Source organism: Sinocyclocheilus anshuiensis, unplaced genomic scaffold (assembly GCF_001515605.1).
Source record: "Sinocyclocheilus anshuiensis isolate Anshui unplaced genomic scaffold, SAMN03320099.WGS_v1.1 scaffold648, whole genome shotgun sequence".
NCBI classification, from domain to species: Eukaryota; Metazoa; Chordata; class Actinopteri; order Cypriniformes; family Cyprinidae; genus Sinocyclocheilus; species Sinocyclocheilus anshuiensis.
In genome coordinates this window covers 705,843-723,948 of record NW_015557156.1, presented here as the reverse complement: position 1 = coordinate 723,948, position 18,106 = coordinate 705,843, and the positions used below count along the sequence as shown (strand labels likewise).

The window sequence follows — 18,106 nt, the reverse complement described above, 5'->3', positions numbered from 1 at the left end:
TTTTTCACAAAAAAGTAAAATGTCACTGCATGAGGATGTTTTAAATGTGTATAAAAAAATCTTGATTTTAAAATAACTTTCATTTTCTCTTTGAAAAATATATTTTTCCTTTGACTTTGAGGTGAAATTGGACCCAGATATTTCTTTACAGTTTTCTAGAGGTTCCTCCAGTTCTGTAATACACTGTCTTGGTCTTTGTTCAACACCTGCTGAGGCTGCAGATTGACATCAATGGATCCTAAACACATAATTGCATTTCACAGTTGATTTGGGAAGTTATGTTAGTGCAGCAATGCAATTATGTCACACAGTGGGAGTTTTACGGAGACAGTCTTCCCTGTCTTGTTGCAGAAAAAAAGGCAAACACAGAGCGTATGTTTGTGATGGGTATCAGTGGCAGTGTGGTTAAATTTGCATGAGAGTACCAGACGGGCGTTTTGGCTGCTAAATGTGGTGTATGATGTGCAGCGTTGAGGATTTTCCACATATCCGTGAATTGGAGCGAGAGATAGAACAGGGAAAAAATGTAACATCAACCCTGCACCACCCGGTGTTTCCATGGCAACGTGCCCACATTGTCTCTTGGCATTATTGGTGAGTGGTGTGTGAGTGACAGCTGTGTTGAGCTGCACCGACACCTGCTCGTCACCTGAGCAGGGCTCGTGTTCACTTTGACCTTCAGCAACGATTCTCCCGGGAACATTTGCTTTTTAGATCACCCAAAAGGAAAGATTCTGTCATCATTTACTCAGCCTTACCGTGTTTTCCCAGCCTATATGACTGTGTTTTTCCAATGGAATACAAAAGAAGCAAGTCACTTAAGAATAAGTTATCTGTATTATTCTTCACAGATTTGGTGTCATGTAAATTAATCAAGCCCCTGATTTTGTTTGCGTTTCAGTGCCAACACTGTGAGAAAGCCTTCATGAATATCTCTTTCCTGCAAAGTCACATGCAGCGCAGACATCCAACGGAGTTTGACATCAGTGAGTTCAAACTGTGTACTGAATCACTTCACAATGGGTTTCTGTTGTATTTTGCTTGCCCTTGTGAAAAAGAAGTAAGCATGCTATTCAAGAGCACTTATGGAAATAATATACTTTAAAAGAATAAACCTAAATGCAAACTAAATGTAATGTTTTCAGGCAGCTGCATGTTAAGTGCATTTAAATAAAAATGTTTTATAGTTTTTTATAATACATACATTTAAAGGGGTCATATGATGCGATTTCAATTTTTCCTTTCTCAATCGACGCGTTTCAGAAAGGCGGGGCATAGAGGAGAAACAATAATGTACGGTATGTGGAAAATAATGTTTTTTTTTAACCTTAAAACGCATAAACACATTTCATTACACCAAATACAAAATAATGTTCTTTTTAGCAGCATCATATGACCCCTTTAATAAAATGTATCATTTAAAATAAATGAAAAGAAACTTGTATATTATGTATTTAAATGTATTTGTAATAACGCGTTTGTAATGATAAAGTTGCCATTTAGTACATTTAAAATATATGATCTTTACATTTTAATATGGCACACTACAGTTAAAATTCTAATCTACTACTTTACATGTGCTTTAGTATGTCAGTCAACACATCAAACTAAGTACTTCTATAAAGCATGACAAAATATTATTACAATGTGATTTAACAACTATTTAAAATGTAATTTAAAGTAAAACTTTTTACATTTTAATTTTTTTATGTGTCATTACAATGTGCACTTTTATTAAGTGTATTATGAAACAGTTTCTCTTTAAGTACACTTAAGTGGCCTTTTATATTTAATTAATAATATTCAACTTATCTGCAAGTACAGCAAAATTTACTTGTAAGATTTGAAGTACACTACGAGTGCACATTCAGTACAGTTAACAACAGCATCTCATATGTTCCAGAACTGATGACTGATAATCAGAAAAAAATTCAGACCATGAAGTTACAAGAGGAAATCAACAAACTACAGGAGCAGTTGACCCTGGTCACGTCCCAAATGGAGACACAGCAGAAAGACTGCACTGCTAAACAGGTTAGAGGAGACAAAAGAGACACCATGTTTTTAATAGAATGATTTGTTATTTGAAATAAGTATGTCTACTCTATTTTCTCCAGGAGAAAGAGCTCATTCAAAGGCAGGAAGAGTTTAAGAGACAACTGGAAATATGGAAAGAAGAAGAGAAAATGCGGATGAACAGCAAAATAGATGAAGTCAAGCAAGCCTGTCAGCGGGACATGGATTCAATGCATCAAAAGAACAGAAACCTAGAAAATGTGTGTTTTTATTTCATTTACTCAACCTTATCTTGCTCCAAATTATTAACATTTATAATATTATATACTATATTATTATATAATATGCTGGATTTCCAAACTTTGCTGGATTTAAATTAACATGGTTGTAAAGGATAAAATACATTGATTAAACACGGCAAAAATGTATAGAAATATTGATATTATGTGATGTGATTATACTGAAATGGCATTATTATGGTACTTTCCTCTCCTCAGGAGCTGCTAAAATTACAGCAGAAAAGTGTGCAGCCGGTACAGACACAGCCCAGTACACCAGCCAGCAATGAACACTGGCAGGAAGTTGTTAAACTTCAGCAAAAACTTCACAAACAAGTAAGAGATACAACATTCAGATGATTTGGGACAGTCCAGTACACCACACCTTAGAATGGAAATTGCTGTAGTTTTAAAGCTGATGTTTTTCTTTACTCAGGAGGTGAAGTGGGCAGGGAAAACGCAAAAAATAAAGGAGGAACATGACAGTGAAAAAAGTCTGGTAGGTGTCACAGGCATCCTGTAGCTGTTTAAATACAGAAATATCTCATATATCCACGTCTGTTATATATGTTCCATAAGCTTCAGGAGGAGTTGTTCAAACTGCGCTCGGCCGTGTCAGAAGGGAGGGAGGAATCACGACGACAGGTGCAGGAGCTCAGCCACAGGCTGCAGGAGCAGCAGCAGATTATTACCTCCCAAAACAAGCAGGTCAGTACTGTATCCCAGCACAGGAAGAGGCTCGATTGTTCAGGATTTCCTGTATTAGCGCAGCAGCCCACAGCATAATCTTTAGGTTCGTGCTGAAGGAGTGTATGGGTGGGAACATATCCGGACGTTAGTAATTATCATCACACTGATTGTGTTGTCAGCTCATCATTATGCAGGTTGTTCTTTCAGTGAAACATAAGTTTGAAGTGACGGCTCAGATGACGTGTTGCTGACTGGGTTTTTTTGTTTTAAGAAATAACATGCTGTTTTGTTTATATGACAGATGAAACAGATCTCGTCAAAGCCGCCAGCAATAACAGTACAGCGTGAAGGTATGTAGACTTTATATTTTCGGATAAACGTAATATATGAGTAATGAATTTTCTTCAGAATAAAAAAAAAAAATTTTTTATATATTTTTTTGTTTCAGTGGTTGCTGCCCCGGCTCCAGAGACTAAAGCTAAAGTGGTGCTCAGTGGTAAGTCCCTGCATAATATGGTGTTGTTAGATAATGTCAAAATAATATCGATCCCTAAACATCATGTAGATCACAGTTCACACACTGTGACCTAATTAGGCATGATGTGATAAATCTTCAAAAAAATAAATCTAATTTCTTCAAAGATTTATAACCTACTGCAACTATCAAAGCTTTTGCATGTTGTGGAGCTTATGGAATAAAGGATTTACATGTTGCTTTATTACCAAAAAGCAAGATCAGAACAATGCCAAAATGTGAAAATTGTGAGGGTTTTTTCAAAATCTCATTAGTCCAAAATCATGCTGTATTTTAAACATTAAATATATTCTGATTTGCTTTGATTTTTTTGCTTTGTTCAGCAACAAAAAGTCAGTTCAAAAGTTTGAGGTCAGCAAAGTTTTTAATGTTTTCGACAGAAGTCTCCTCATATAGGCTGCATTTATTTGATTAAAAATACAGTAAAAATAGTAATATTGTGAAATATTACCATTTAAAATAACTGTTTTCTATTTTAATATATTTTTAAATGTAGTTTATTCCTGATGCCAAAGCTTTCATTTCTACAGTCTTCAGTGTCACATGATTCTTCAGAAATTATTATAATATGCTGATTTGGTGTTCAAGAATCGTTTCAGTGGCTTGATAGTTTTGTGGAAACCATGACACTTTTCAAGATTCTTTGATGAATAGAAAGCGCAGCATTTGCTTGAATTTGAACTCTTTTGTATCATTATAAATGTCTTTACTGTCACATTTGGTCAGTGTAATGCTTCACTGCTGAACAAAAGTATTCTTTTTTTTTTTTTTACTTTCTGACCCCAAACTTCTGAACTGTAGTTTATGTCTGCTGAAGATTAACTTTGTGTTTTTGGTGTACACTAGCATAGAGATGGCTTCAAATCGAATGTACTGTACATGTAACTAACAGACACATGATGTAATGGGGTCTTTAATCAGCATGTGGTCAGTATGGGTAATATCAGTGCAAAATGAGAGGGTTAGATTTGAATATGTCCATCCATAACCCCTGCACTCTTCTCTGACCTCTTTGCACTGTCCTATTAGAGCAGTCCAGCTCAGTCCGTAAACTGGATCCTATAGTGGAGCTGTCTGAGGAGGAGAAAGGTAAAGCAGTAGAGTGATTGAGTGTAGTCGTCTGTGGCATGCTCGCATCCGTCTGCGTGTCTCAGGTCTGTGTGTTCAGTCTGAGCATGTGCTAAAGTGAAGTGCTGAGCATGCCAAACTAAAGGCATGAGCTGGAAGATCTGTCTTCCAGCATGCATGTAATCATTGGACAGCTCAGAGCAAGAGAAAGGAAATTTCATTGTGAAGATACAGTAAATGAGCATATTTTAAGTGCTTGTATTCTCCATTGTTTATGGGTTTGAAAAATATAAAAGTCATTGTACAATTGCAGAGGCATTTCCAGTTTTTCTTTAGTTATATTTTTCAATATATTTATATTTATTTTTTTCCGTTTTGCAAGGTCAGACTAATTCATTTATTTTAGTTTAAAAAAAACTGCAAGCAAATTGCAAGCCCTGTTGTTTACACCTGATATTAAGATATGAAGTGGTTAGGTGACAATTGTTTATTATTTAAATATTATAATTATACTTTTATATACACCAACGTTTAATGGTTTCTGGTTAGTATGCTTTTTTTTTATTAATATTTTTATTCAGCAAATTCACATTAAATTGATCAAAAGTGAAAGTAAAGATAAAGACTTCTTCTTCAAATAAATGCTGTTGTTTTGAACTTTGAATTCAACAGAGGATCGTACAAAAATGTATCACAGTTTCCACAAACATATTAAGCAGCATAACTGTTTTGAACATTGATAATAATAAGAAATGATTCTTGAGTAGCAAATCAGCATATTAGAAAGATTTCTGAAGGATCGTGTGACACTGAAGACTGGAGTGAATAAATTACATTTTAAAATGTTTATTTATTTTTTTTAACTGATTTTAAATTTCACTCTTTATTATATGTTTGATCAAATAAATGCAGCCTTGGTTGGCCTTTGTTTGTTTGTTTTACTTTGTCTCTATGCAGCTGCATTATAGAGCAATGATGTGCATCTTTTTTATGCTATAAGAGTATTTTCCAATACCATGTTATGATGTTAAATTGTTTTTTGGGTTTTTTTTGTTAATGAGTGGTAGCATCTGCCACTGCAATTGTAGAATGGCAGAAAATTTATTCCAGAGCATATGTCATCCAACATGGTGAGTGCCACTCACCATGATCATTCGTCTTATATTTTCAGATTCCTCTAGCATCTCTGAAGGTCACACAGAGAGCCGGTCATGGCAGCAGGAAGTGCAGGAGCTGTTGAAGAGCCCGGGTTTAAGGAGAGACATGCGTCTGGCAGCTCAGCAGAACCTTGAAGATCGACTGCAGAGCTTAGGCATCAAGGTAGTGAGAGTCAACCTGAATTACAAAATAACTTATGACAAAAATATATTTTATAGATTATACAGTTGGACTGCAGTTGAGATGCCATGGCACTGTATAACCTCAATGTCTATAATGTTGTTCAGGGAGTCAGTGGTCTCTCTGAAGGGGCGTTTAAGAGCACCATGACCCAGGTTTTTACTGATCGTCAGAAGAGACAGGAAGAGGATCCAGCGTATCGGAGGGCTCTGAAAGAGATCAGCCATAAACTGGAGCAGAGAGTGAAGGAGAGGAACACGGAGCAGCCAGCCAAACCCAAACAACATGAACAAGGTCAGGAATTGCCTTCGCAGTTTCAAGGTTGAGAACAAGGCTTTAAATATATTTGTTTTATGTCTATTCCCAACATGTTTATTACCGTTAACTAAAACTGAAACCATTAAAAACGTTTTTTGCGTTTTACAATTGTTGCTTAGTTTAACTTGAAGTACTAAAGTAACTAACACTAAAAATTAAATAAAAAATAATAAAAGCTATGTTAAAAATATGTAAATAAAAACTAATTAAAATATTAATAAAAACTATAATAATATGTAAATGACACCAAAATAACACTGATTCCCAATGGAATGTGGCATACTGTTTAATATATTAAAGCAAATATTGAACATTTAGTTGTATTATTTAAACAATGCAATATTTCATCCAGTTCTTTCTATTTGTGTGGATGTTTTGTTGCTCGCTTAAATCACGTTTCTGTGGCATGCATGAGTTCCATTTCAGTCAGGTTGCTGCATTAGGAGGCTTATGGAGACAGTAGGGCTGTGCGATATTGAAAAAAAATGCGATACGCGATACCTTGTTAAAAAATGCGATATTCGATATGCGATACGATATTGCTTAAAGTGTGAAAAATCAATTTAAATTATATTTTAAAATATTTTAAAATGAAAATTATATAACCAATTTGTTTCACATTCTTTCTTGGAAAAGAAAGAATCACTACAACTTCTGAAAGTGACCAGCAGGGTTTTAGCATTACATAAAAAGTAATGTCACAAATCAGAAAATGTAATTTTAACATCAATGTGAACATACAAACAAAAAAATGAATGACACTAATTTTATATCATTGTGACTTTGCTTTCCATACATTTTAGGCACTTCTTCATATACCACAGCAAATCAGTTACCGTCTGAAACGCGTCTCTCTTGTGTGTGTGTGTGTGCGCGTGCTTTGCACGTGTGCGGCAGAACTGAAGAGACGCTGTGCGAGATGCGGCTTGTGCGCGTGCTTCAGGTGTGAGAGTCAGACAGCCAGACGAGACAGCAAAGAGTTGTTTTCTGCAACTTATTGCACTTAATAACTCTTTTTAACATTAAGCAATTCTCTGCTATATGCGTCGAACTAAAACGTTGACCTTTTGCAACGTTTTGATTTAAGTAGCCTATTATTAAAATGATTCAGATATCGCACGCCGTTGCGATATGCATATCGCAATATTTACATTTGCGATATTTCGGTCATTTCGATATATCGTGCAGCCCTAGTAGACAGTAGAGCTGATTTTTGCATTATTCTCTTGCAGTGGTTCAGTCCAGACCCAGATCCAGCAGTTTTCCATCTACAGTAACTCGAGTGGTGTCAGGCCCTGCTCCTAAACAGCAGCACACCCCGCAACCAACTCCACGCAGCAGAACCAGCACCCTGCCCAAGACCTCCACACCGCTACAGCATCACAGGTACAGAAACATTTACTCTGGCCTTCATGAAAGTAGGAGTTTTTTTAAATTGAAAAATTGAAAAACAATTACAATAAAAATAAATTAAATTAAACAGACTCTATTTATTTTTCTGTATTCATGTTAATGCACTATATATGTTTTTATTGTATTTATTATCTTTTAATTGTTTTATGCTGACATATCCAAGCTTGGTAGGGCATAATGTTTTTTTTATTCAAGCATGTCCAATTAACAGTGTTACTTTAGTATTATTAATGCACAATTATAGTATTTGTAATATTTTTTTTTTTTTATACATTTTTATATTATTGTTAGTTTTTTTACATTTTTAATTCAGAAGTTTTCCTTCATGTTTAATTCATCTGTTTTTGTTCTTTAAATGTGCCTAGTTAGTTTTTATTCATTTATGTTTCTGTTTTAGTTTTTATTTTAATTATTTTAGTACTTCAACTTCAACTAAATAAAAATGTTGTCTAATGTTAGAAACTAAACAAAATAAAGTTTTTTATTATTTTATTAATTAACAAATGTTAATTATTGTTAGATATAAAATTTGGCAACACTTTATTTTAAGGTGTCCTTGTTACTTGTTACACGTTACATGTACTTACTACTATAATAACAATTAATTATGCATAATTACATGCAAGTAACCCTAATCCTAACCCTAACCATATAGTAAGTACATGTAGTTAAATAATATTACTCAGTATTTAAATGTATAATTACACTGTAGCAAGGACACCTTAAAATAAAGTGTAACCTAAAATGTTAATTTTAGTTAATGATTACAACACTGACAATCAAGTTTCAATCAGACGTGTCACATTACAGAAGCGAACTGTGCTGCACAAATGCCGTTTCCTGTTAAAGGAGACATTCCACTGCTCTGTTGTCTCCTCTGAGGCTGGGACTCTAAACAGTGTTCTGTGCTCGTCTGTGCAGACAAAGACAGAACAGTTAGCATGTTTTGCTCAAACTTTCGCCATGGCATTAGAACTGGTACACCGTTGTCGCTTGAGAAATCAAAATGACGGCACCTTGAGTGGAAGTTTACAGATGAAGGGGCGGTAATATTATAATGAGATCCCTTTGCCACGTCACCAAGGGAGCGAAATCTGACGCGCTCGTTTTCTCAGACGCTTTACCAAAACAAAGTAACTGGGTTAATCTTTTTCACGTTTCCTTGGTTGGTAGATGCACCAGGGACCTGATTATAGCACTTAAAACCTGGAAAAGACCGATTTTCTTGATATGTCACCTTTAACTTTATTTTGTTTGTTGTTCATCACTATGATCACTGATTTTATTATGTTATCACTTTATCAATTTGTGATATTTTGTGCAATGCCTTTTTCTGGGTTGTATGAACGTGCATATTGCATCTCGCCTGCAGAACTCCTCCATTCAGCTCTGATGAAGAATCATCTGAGGAAGAGGAATCGTCTAAAGAAGAAGAAACCCCTCAAACACAGAAGAAATCCACCCTGGTCAACAGCACCACAGTCAAGGCCCAGACTGCTAAAACACAGCAGCACTCGACCCCTCCCGCTCCTGCTGTGCGCTCCGCTGCTGCCGTGATCAGTGCGGACAGAACGGACGTGATGGCTCTGAGCGAGAGCGACAGCGAGTGGACCGACGGCAGCGAGATGGAGGAGCTCAACCTCTCACAGCTGCACAAACACACTGACCAGAATGGAAACGTGGAGAAGATTACTCACAGTAAGACTCGCTTTTAATGTCAGGACGGTGTGGAGTTGTTGTATTGCAATTGGAAACAAAAATGTTACAAATTTGTATTGTTTGTGTGTGTGTTTTCTGTAGGTAATGTCAAAACTCTTAGCAAAAGCCTTGAAAAACAGCTGGAAGCACGAGGCCCAAAGAAACCAGCAGGGGGCGTTACTATGTTGCTTGAAAAGCCAACAGCTGTCAAAAATATAAAGCAAGATGCAAAGAAAGAGCTAAAGGTGAGACCTGCTCCTTTAAACAGATAGAGACGTTTACATTATGCAAAGGTAAATAAATGTGACATTGTAATCTACCACAACAGAACAGGTGGAAACAAATTTTTAATTCAAAATTTATTTTAAGTACTTTGGCATTTAATTCAATTCTTATTGAGAAGCCGCATGTTAAGGAGTGTTAAATAATAACATACATTATTAATAAAAAATACAGTAAATACTTATTCATTCAGGTAATGTAGCTCATCAGCATAACTGTAGTAAATATTGTAGATATACACTACTGTTCAAAAGTTTGGGGTTTGTAAGTTTTTAAGAAATTAATGTTTTTATTCAGCAAGGATGCATAAAATTGATAAAAAGTAACAGTAAAGACATTTATAATATTACAAATAATATTAAACTATTTATAATATAAATGTTTCTTTTTTTAATAATTAATTTATCAAATGTTTCTTGCACAGCAAGTATATTAGAATGATTTTTGAAGGATCATGTGACACTGAAGACTGGAGTAACGAGGGTTATTATATAGTTATTTTAAAACTAAAAACCATAAACAACATTTTTGTCACTGTAAGTACAATAAATGTTAACTGAACCAAAATAAAATATAAAAACTTTTTAAAAAAGTTATTATATTTCATCTAGTTGACAAGGCGACATTTCTCATTTCTATTTAGTTCAACTTGATGTACTAAAGAACTAAAACTGAAATAAATATGAATAAACACTGTATAGACATTGAAAAAAAACTACTAATAATGACAAAATTACTAAAAGTTTAATTAAATGTAAAATGAAAACAGAAAATATAAAAATAAAAACGAATTCAAAGCATTAATAAAAACTGTAATAGGATCTCGGTAATACTAAAATAACACTGGATTAATGGATGCTGAAAATTCAGCTTTTCCATCACAGGAATAAATTACATTTTTAAATATATTAAAATAGAAAACATATTTTAAATGGCAATAATATTTTACAATATTTCTGTTTTTATTGATTTCTAATCAAAAATATGCAGCCTTAGTGAGCACAATAGACTTCAAAAATGTGTATTGACCCCAAATTTGTGAATGGTAGGTATAATTCCCTTTTTTGATTTTTACATTTCTTACTCCTGAAATGAGTTAGTCTTTATCTCTATATTAGATTTGTAATGTGTTGTCCTGCCCTGTTGCTTTCAGTACACAGATGAAGATGATGAGGATGATGACTGGGATATCTCCTCTCTGGAGGATGTGCCCGCTGTGACCAAACCCAGCCAATGTCCCGTACCCGTCAGGAAGAGCCTGGACAAGAGTCTGGACACCAGCACGAGTGTGTGGGGCTCATCGACGGCCAAAGGACAGAAGCCAGGTACATAGAATTCATTATTAACTCAAAATATTTTATTAGTGAGAAATCATGGCTATAAATGATTTACATCTTAGAAACTCAGATTGCTTGCAGAAAGGCTACTGTGGTTTTTGATTTAATCTGAAATGTACATATTGTCCAAACAATTGTCAAACAATTGTAGTTTAAATAATTGAATTAATACGTTAATATTACTTGTTCTATTTTAGTGTAAAGACTGGCTGTGATTCTGATTTCTTTCTTTGTGTTTCTTAGGCCTCACAGACGCAGGAACCGGCAGCACTCTCAAAAGCAGTTTAGTGAGCGTCAGCGACTGGGATGATTCAGATGAGATATAATAAAATGCAGCAGAGCAATACCAAAACATCCTCAAGTTAATATACCTTATAATTGTATCTATTGTAGCTCAGGCTTCGTGATCATTCAGGGACAGCAGTGCAAAAACTGTTTGATATTAACAGTGTTAAAGGTACTTTATATGAAATATAACAGTACAAGTACACCTAATGCTAAGGAACAGCCAAGGGATGTTGCACTTTAAAATGATTGCCTCATATTTTTTTGATAGTTTATGCAATGTGTAAAAAACTGATTTATTAAATTCACTTTTGCAAACACTTCAAAGATTCTTTGTTTTGGACATACAAGCATTTACATTTAATCATTTAGCAAATGAGGACAATAGAAGCAATCAAACCAGCAAAAGAGCAACAATATGTAAGTGCTGTGACAAGCATCCTGCTGAATCGCAATGGATCGAGACAACAAGCATTGAAATTGTTTCTAAATTAGGTCTTTAAACATTGGGTTACACGGCTGAGTCTACAAGGGGCCTGACAGTTCTTGGAAACTGGTTTTCTTGTGTTCCTCTCCTCCGTCTATTTTCTCTGTTCACTCTGTATGATTGGAGTGAAGGAGGGATGATGACTGTTGTGGGTCTGGACGAGCCCGGCAGCATGTTCGTCCGTCTGGTACGCGCTGTCATGTGTGTTGGGGGTCTCCTGAGTGTCTTGGTAAACCTGAGGAAATGCAAAAAATATTGAAAACACAGTACACTACTATTCAAAAATTCAACATTCAGCAAGGATGCACTACATTGATAAATGTCTATGATGTATGATTTTACGAAAGATTTTAATTTCAAACAAATGCTGTTTTTTATATATATTCATCAAAGAATACTTTAAAAATGTGTCACAGTTTCCACAAAAATAGTAATAGTAAGCTGTTCAATATTGATAATAATACAGTGCAATAGGCCAGACCTTCGTGGGAATGACTTTCTCGCAGAGAAATAGCACATGACTGCACTCCCACATATAACCAGACACGAACCTCCCCAGCCAATGAAGAGAGCTGCACCGAGTTCAAACCTGAGGAAAATTTTAAAAATAATAATGTGAAAATACATTCTCTTTACCCAGTTAATCTTGTAAGTATGCCATTCAGGGGACTTTATCTCCTGAAATAGTAAAGTCTCCCAGGCACTATCAAAACATTTAGAGCTGGCTGCTCGGATACATCAATCTCTTCCAGCTCAACCAATAGCGAGAGTATGGGGCGTGGCTATTGTAGCTGGCTGGCAGGGTTGCCAAGTCCGCAGGTTTTCCCGCGGAATTGGGCTGAAGCGGGTAGATTTTTCTCCCGCGGGTTAATTGTTTGACATATTGGATACATTTTATTTGACTGAAATGCTTGTACTGAAATATTTATATTCTACTATTGATAAAACTGCGGTAGATTTTATGTTTTGTGCAGGAAGGCCACTGGTAAGGAGCCTTATTTGAGCTGTGTTTATGATCACTACCATATATTGGTTTTCAATTTGCTTAACATTGACTGTAAAATATGTCCTCTATGGAACAGGAATTGCCTATTTTGAGTTTTGATATTTGGGATATGGTCATTGGGCTACTTGGCCTCTTTTGATTGGCTATTGGGCTAGTTTTGTTACGCAGACATGGCAACCCTGCTGGCTAAGCCAGAATGTGTTTAATCAGCCACGGTCATAGGACAAGAAACTCGGTTACAGAAGTGTAAACCAAAATTGGACTTACCAAAAAAGCAGAGATAGATAACTTGAGAAAACAAGGGTAAACACTGGCGGTGCGTTTACCAGATGGAGGAATTTTTAAAAATGTTAGAGTTTCAGTTGAGACAATGAACTGGCGGAGTTTCTTCACCACAGGTAAGCTAAACTTGCTTTCTCACTGTTAGCTGTTTACTGTCGAGCCCCAGATAAAATAGTAAGATATTGTAAGTATAAGAATAATCTTAAGGGGCTTTTGAAAATGTTTAAATTTTTTTAATTATTATTTATTTCATAATTTCTCTAGGTTACACTAGTAGCGCAGAAACTGCATACCTCACCTTTAAACACTTTCATTTATTATTATTACTGAAATAAAATATGAAATATTTTAAAATATATCATAGTTACATACTTCTGTTCCAAGTAATATGGATCCACAAAGTTTGAACGCACTTTATTTCCCCACCAGGAGTACACTATCATACCACAAAAACCTGCCAAACAGACACAGCAACACATCAGTTTATGATACTCAATTTATGCGTTATGAAAAAATGTTAATGAAGGAAGGTTTGTACCGCATGCCATGTACGTCAACGCTGCTGCAAATGTAACTCTGGCGTTGGCGAGCTCAGAGCCTCCGATTTTGGTACATTTCATCCCAATAAGAGCGAGAACAGCCCCCCAGAAGCCAAAGATCACAGAGACGACAGCCAGGGCCCTGCTTACATGGAGGAAAACTAACATACCAGAGAGAGAGACACATGAAAAGCATCTCCTATGGAAGCCCATTTCCACCAAAAAAAAAAAAAAAACTTTTTCTCAATCACCATAGGATTTAAAAAAGGATTTAAAAAATTTTTTGTGAATTTATCTCACAAAATTTACAATTCTGACTTTTCTGACTACTGATTTTTTTTTATTTTTTTTTATCTTGTGGCAGAAACCAACTTCCATAATCTCCGGATTGAGAAACTTAATTATATAATTAATGTATATAATTAAATAGTGTATGCATCACCTAGGCTGCATTTGTTTGATCAAAAATGCAGTAAAACAGTGATATTGTGAAATATTATTCCAATTTAAAATACATTTCTATTTTAATATATTTTAAAATGTAATTGTAATTCTATTTTAATATGTACTTTATTCCCTTGATGGCAAAGATGAACTTTAAGGATTTAAGGGAACAGTTGTGCTGCTCAATATTTTTCTGGAAACCTTGATACTTTTTTTAGAATTCTTTGATCAATAGAAAGTTCAATAGAACAGCATTTATTTAAAATAGAAATCTTAACAATATGAATGTCTGTACTGTCACTTTTGCTGAATAAAAGTGCTTATTTCTTTAAAATATATATATATATTACTGTCCCCAAACTTTTGAACAGTAGTGTATATCTATAGTGAAGTTTTAATTTAAAATAAAAGCATAATTGTAGATTTAGATATTCAAAACAAAAACAAACATTAAAAAGCAAAAGTAAAGTTTCACTTCAAATGTGTTTTGCCTTACACACTAAACATATTTATTGAATAATGTATTCTCTTTCTTCTAAGACCTGTGAGCCTTTCATTTCTTTTTCTTTTTTTCACCAAATAATGACACAGCATCTCAGTTTCAACAGTGATTCCTTACCAGGCAGGTCCATCATGGAGGGGTAGTATTTACAGTCAGATACTCCTGTGGTGTCTGAGACACAGTCCATCCAGAGGTTGGAATAGTAATTACCGGTGGTCAGAACCACAGAGCCAACCTCCGAGAAGGTCCAGTACTCAGTGGCCAGAGTGGAACAGATCAAAATCCAGCCACTTAAACACGACAAAAAGCAAGCCATCTCCACATACATCACCACTGTTCGCTGCCTCATGCTGCCAGCTTCATACGACTGATGAATGGAACAGAAGTTCTATGGAAAGAGAGTTCCTGAACTGCTGTGAGGTTTTAAGCCAACATGGAATAAAATTACATGGTGGTGTGCGTCCTTAGAGGACAGCTTCCTCCTGTCTTGGTATCTGCATCCACAGTGCTTTCTTCAGCATATTGCAGCTTCAAACTGGTAAAACTACATGCTTTTACCTCATAGGCAGTTTCACAATCCATGAGATTTGTCCAATCTCTGATTCTGACAACCAGGGTCACCGGTTCAAGTCTCTGAAAAGACCCTTTCCCAGGGCATCATTGCCCAGCTAAAAGAGCATTCAGTAAGTTATGGATCAAAATAAGACAATATGTGAAAAAGATGGGAAGTTATCACCTATTGTATCAGCTTTCAGGTGGAAATCTTAAGTCTGACGGTTCAGAAGAGTAAAAGATTTACGGTTTCATTCACGGCCAGAAAAACATACAGAACTAATAGTGCAGGACTTGTGTTGTCTTTGAAAGAACATCGACTGACTATTAGATATAATATTGTCATATGGTGAAGTATGTTCTTATTAAATCTGATATTTATCTCCTATGCAGGCTCATATGTCATATAAGGTGTAAGTTATACGTGATGATTGCAGTAGAGCGGCACGAACAGTGAAACTCATTCTGTTTATGTATAAACAATATTCAGCAACGTTTGAAATACTTGCAGAAATGGAGATAAAGCAAGTGAAACTGCGCTATTCAAGTGTTCATTTAGTATCATTCATATACATTTATAGTTTTGATATTTTGAAATTGAATTTTTTATTTTATTTATATACTTTCAGTTATAATTTTGTAATGAGCTATTGTCATTTTATAAATTGTTGTTCTTTTTTAATATTACCATTTAGGTTTAATTTATTTTTATTTCAGTTTTAGTTGAGTTTATTTCCAGTTAGTAATTTTAGTACTTATTTCAGTTATAGTAGCCAAGGTAGCATTTCTATTTTTTGTTTACTTTTTCATCTAATAAGTATATTTCATTTTATTTCAGCTTTACTTCAATTAACAAAAATGTTTTAATAGTTTTAGTTTTATATTTAGTTAACAATAATAATAACCCTGTTATTCAAATTATAATAAAAATAAATATAATAATTTAATTTAATTTAATTTACTCAAATTAAAAATGGACAGAGGTTGCCAAGAACTTTGTCACAATGGCTTTAATGATTAGACCCATATACTTGCATTGCACAGGCAACTATTATATATATATATATATATATATAGTCAACATTTATACATTAATAGTAGTATAAGAAATACATTAATAGTAGTATAAGATATATATATATATATATATATATATATATATAATAGTATAAGAAATTACAAAATGTAAATTAAAAATTGTGAATCGATTCACAACTCTGCTAGTTCCAGGTTTGAAAAGTGTTTAATTGTGTTTTGTTAAATGTATATAGAAATTATTACTTAATTTAATTTAATATAATTTATAATTAAATATTCTGGTAGGTCCCAAAAAAGTTAGAAAACAGAGTAAGTTAGAAAAGTTTGTATTAGAAAGTATGATTTTTTTTCATATAAGCATATATTTTTCAACAACATTTTCAAATAACATTTCAGAAACCACTAAAGTTTAGCTATAATTAATGTTATTATCAGATTCATATAGACTCGCAATCCACACAAAAATGAAGGTTATATTTAAAATGTCTTTAGGACATCTTAAAAATGTTTATTGTCATCTTGCATTGTTTTATTACATCAAATTCACTGAACATGAAATTAAATCATGAAGAAGAATAGATCTGACAAAGCACAGACTGTTGTTCTACATTTCACATTTCAGGAATCCATAGGCAGTAATGCTCTCTATAATTAATATGCAATCTATATTTCTCAAAGAATGAATCCATCAATAAATGACTCGATCTCATTAAACAATTTACAAAAATCTCTGCATTTAAATCCATGATCTGGAGAGCTCCTTGGGATTTGTAGTAACACTGTTCAGTTGTCCAGTAGCTATAGGGTTGTTTTGTTATGAGCTATAATGAAAGAGTGATTTATAGACAACTACACTGAACATCATAGTTTTGTGTAACTGTGGTTAGAAGTCTTTTCCAGATCATAACCAGATCCAATAATCCAAGCTCAGTGTTTCAGAGGTAGGAGATGAAGTGATGTGTAGTGCCTCGAGACGGAGAGGACGCTTTCTTGCTGTTTAAATGTGATCTGCTGATCCTTGAGGAGCTCGCTGATCGTGACACATCTGATTTGATAGAGCCTCTTGATTTATCAGAGCGTCTGGTTCTTGAGATATGTGGGCTCTTTGATAGCGCATTTGACAGAGCTGTTGTTTCAGACTTTGAGGAGAGCTCAGATACGGCTGATACGTTGGATTTTGTGGAGAGTTCAGATATGATGGAAACATTTGTGTGAGAGCAACGCAAGGCATTGCTCTCCACGACAGGAGCGCTGAGAACTGGTGCACTGAGGAGAAACATTTTATGAAGTTGTAGCGTCTGCGTAGAATCATGCATGATCTTTGGGGTTTTCTAATCTAAATATTTATTATTAATCATAACCAGTTATAATTAGTCATAAATATTTCCCTTTTGAGCTGATTTACTACAAAGTATATATTAAATGGTTCATACCAAAAGTTTAATTTAATGTCATCTTCCCATACAACAAAAGTCCATACCAAACCACCATAAACCAACACATATGTCTGCAAGATGTCTGTTAAAAAGATTGCTTCATCTGGAAGGCATCTGCTGTGTACAAACATCTGATAAACACTTTAAGATGTCGGTTTTACATACATTCCAAATCATAAACATCTTAAAGATATTTTCCAGGAAACGTCCTAGATATCTGTTTTAGAGCAAACACTTTACTCTTGTGCGCTCCTCATTTGGGCGTCACACTCATGGTCTTCGCGGTCAAAAGTGACCGGACACCTGAAATGTAACTTTTTTTTCTTCAGTAAAATCAATCTAATATATTTTTGTTCAATCATATTTTTTTCTTTTGTATTTTGAGAGAATTTTATGATACTAATTAATATTTATGCAATAATTATGATACCATTGAAAATAGTAAAAAAAAAAATTTGAGAGCAAAAAAAAAGAAAAACCTGTAATTTCATAGTGTAACCACTAGATTCCTGTATAGGACTCTATAGAGAGGCTTGTGAATTCCCTAGTTGTTTTTATACAT

General features: G+C 34.4%; 1 protein-coding gene and 1 pseudogene across 2 annotated transcripts in view; one reads left to right on the top strand and one right to left on the bottom strand.

Moving 5' to 3' along the window:
• Positions 1–11,511, top strand: part of LOC107678231 (zinc finger protein Dzip1-like) — a 16,015-nt gene extending 4,504 nt beyond the window's left edge. The window contains exons 4-19 of one of the 2 annotated variants that reach the window (XM_016473437.1): positions 902–986; positions 1,904–2,034; positions 2,118–2,276; positions 2,514–2,630; positions 2,731–2,793; positions 2,874–3,002; positions 3,286–3,334; positions 3,433–3,480; positions 4,549–4,608; positions 5,759–5,907; positions 6,033–6,219; positions 7,476–7,629; positions 9,029–9,354; positions 9,457–9,599; positions 10,790–10,961; positions 11,217–11,511. In XM_016473437.1, coding sequence (XP_016328923.1) covers positions 902–986; positions 1,904–2,034; positions 2,118–2,276; positions 2,514–2,630; positions 2,731–2,793; positions 2,874–3,002; positions 3,286–3,334; positions 3,433–3,480; positions 4,549–4,608; positions 5,759–5,907; positions 6,033–6,219; positions 7,476–7,629; positions 9,029–9,354; positions 9,457–9,599; positions 10,790–10,961; positions 11,217–11,299 — 2,055 coding nt within the window. In that variant the 3' untranslated portion in view covers positions 11,300–11,511. The remainder of the gene's footprint in view (positions 1–901; positions 987–1,903; positions 2,035–2,117; positions 2,277–2,513; positions 2,631–2,730; positions 2,794–2,873; positions 3,003–3,285; positions 3,335–3,432; positions 3,481–4,548; positions 4,609–5,758; positions 5,908–6,032; positions 6,220–7,475; positions 7,630–9,028; positions 9,355–9,456; positions 9,600–10,789; positions 10,962–11,216) is intronic. The other variant, XM_016473436.1, reaches the window with a different exon arrangement.
• A 215-nt stretch (positions 11,512–11,726) lies between these two features.
• Positions 11,727–18,106, bottom strand: part of LOC107678164 (uncharacterized) — a 9,850-nt pseudogene continuing 3,470 nt past the window's right edge.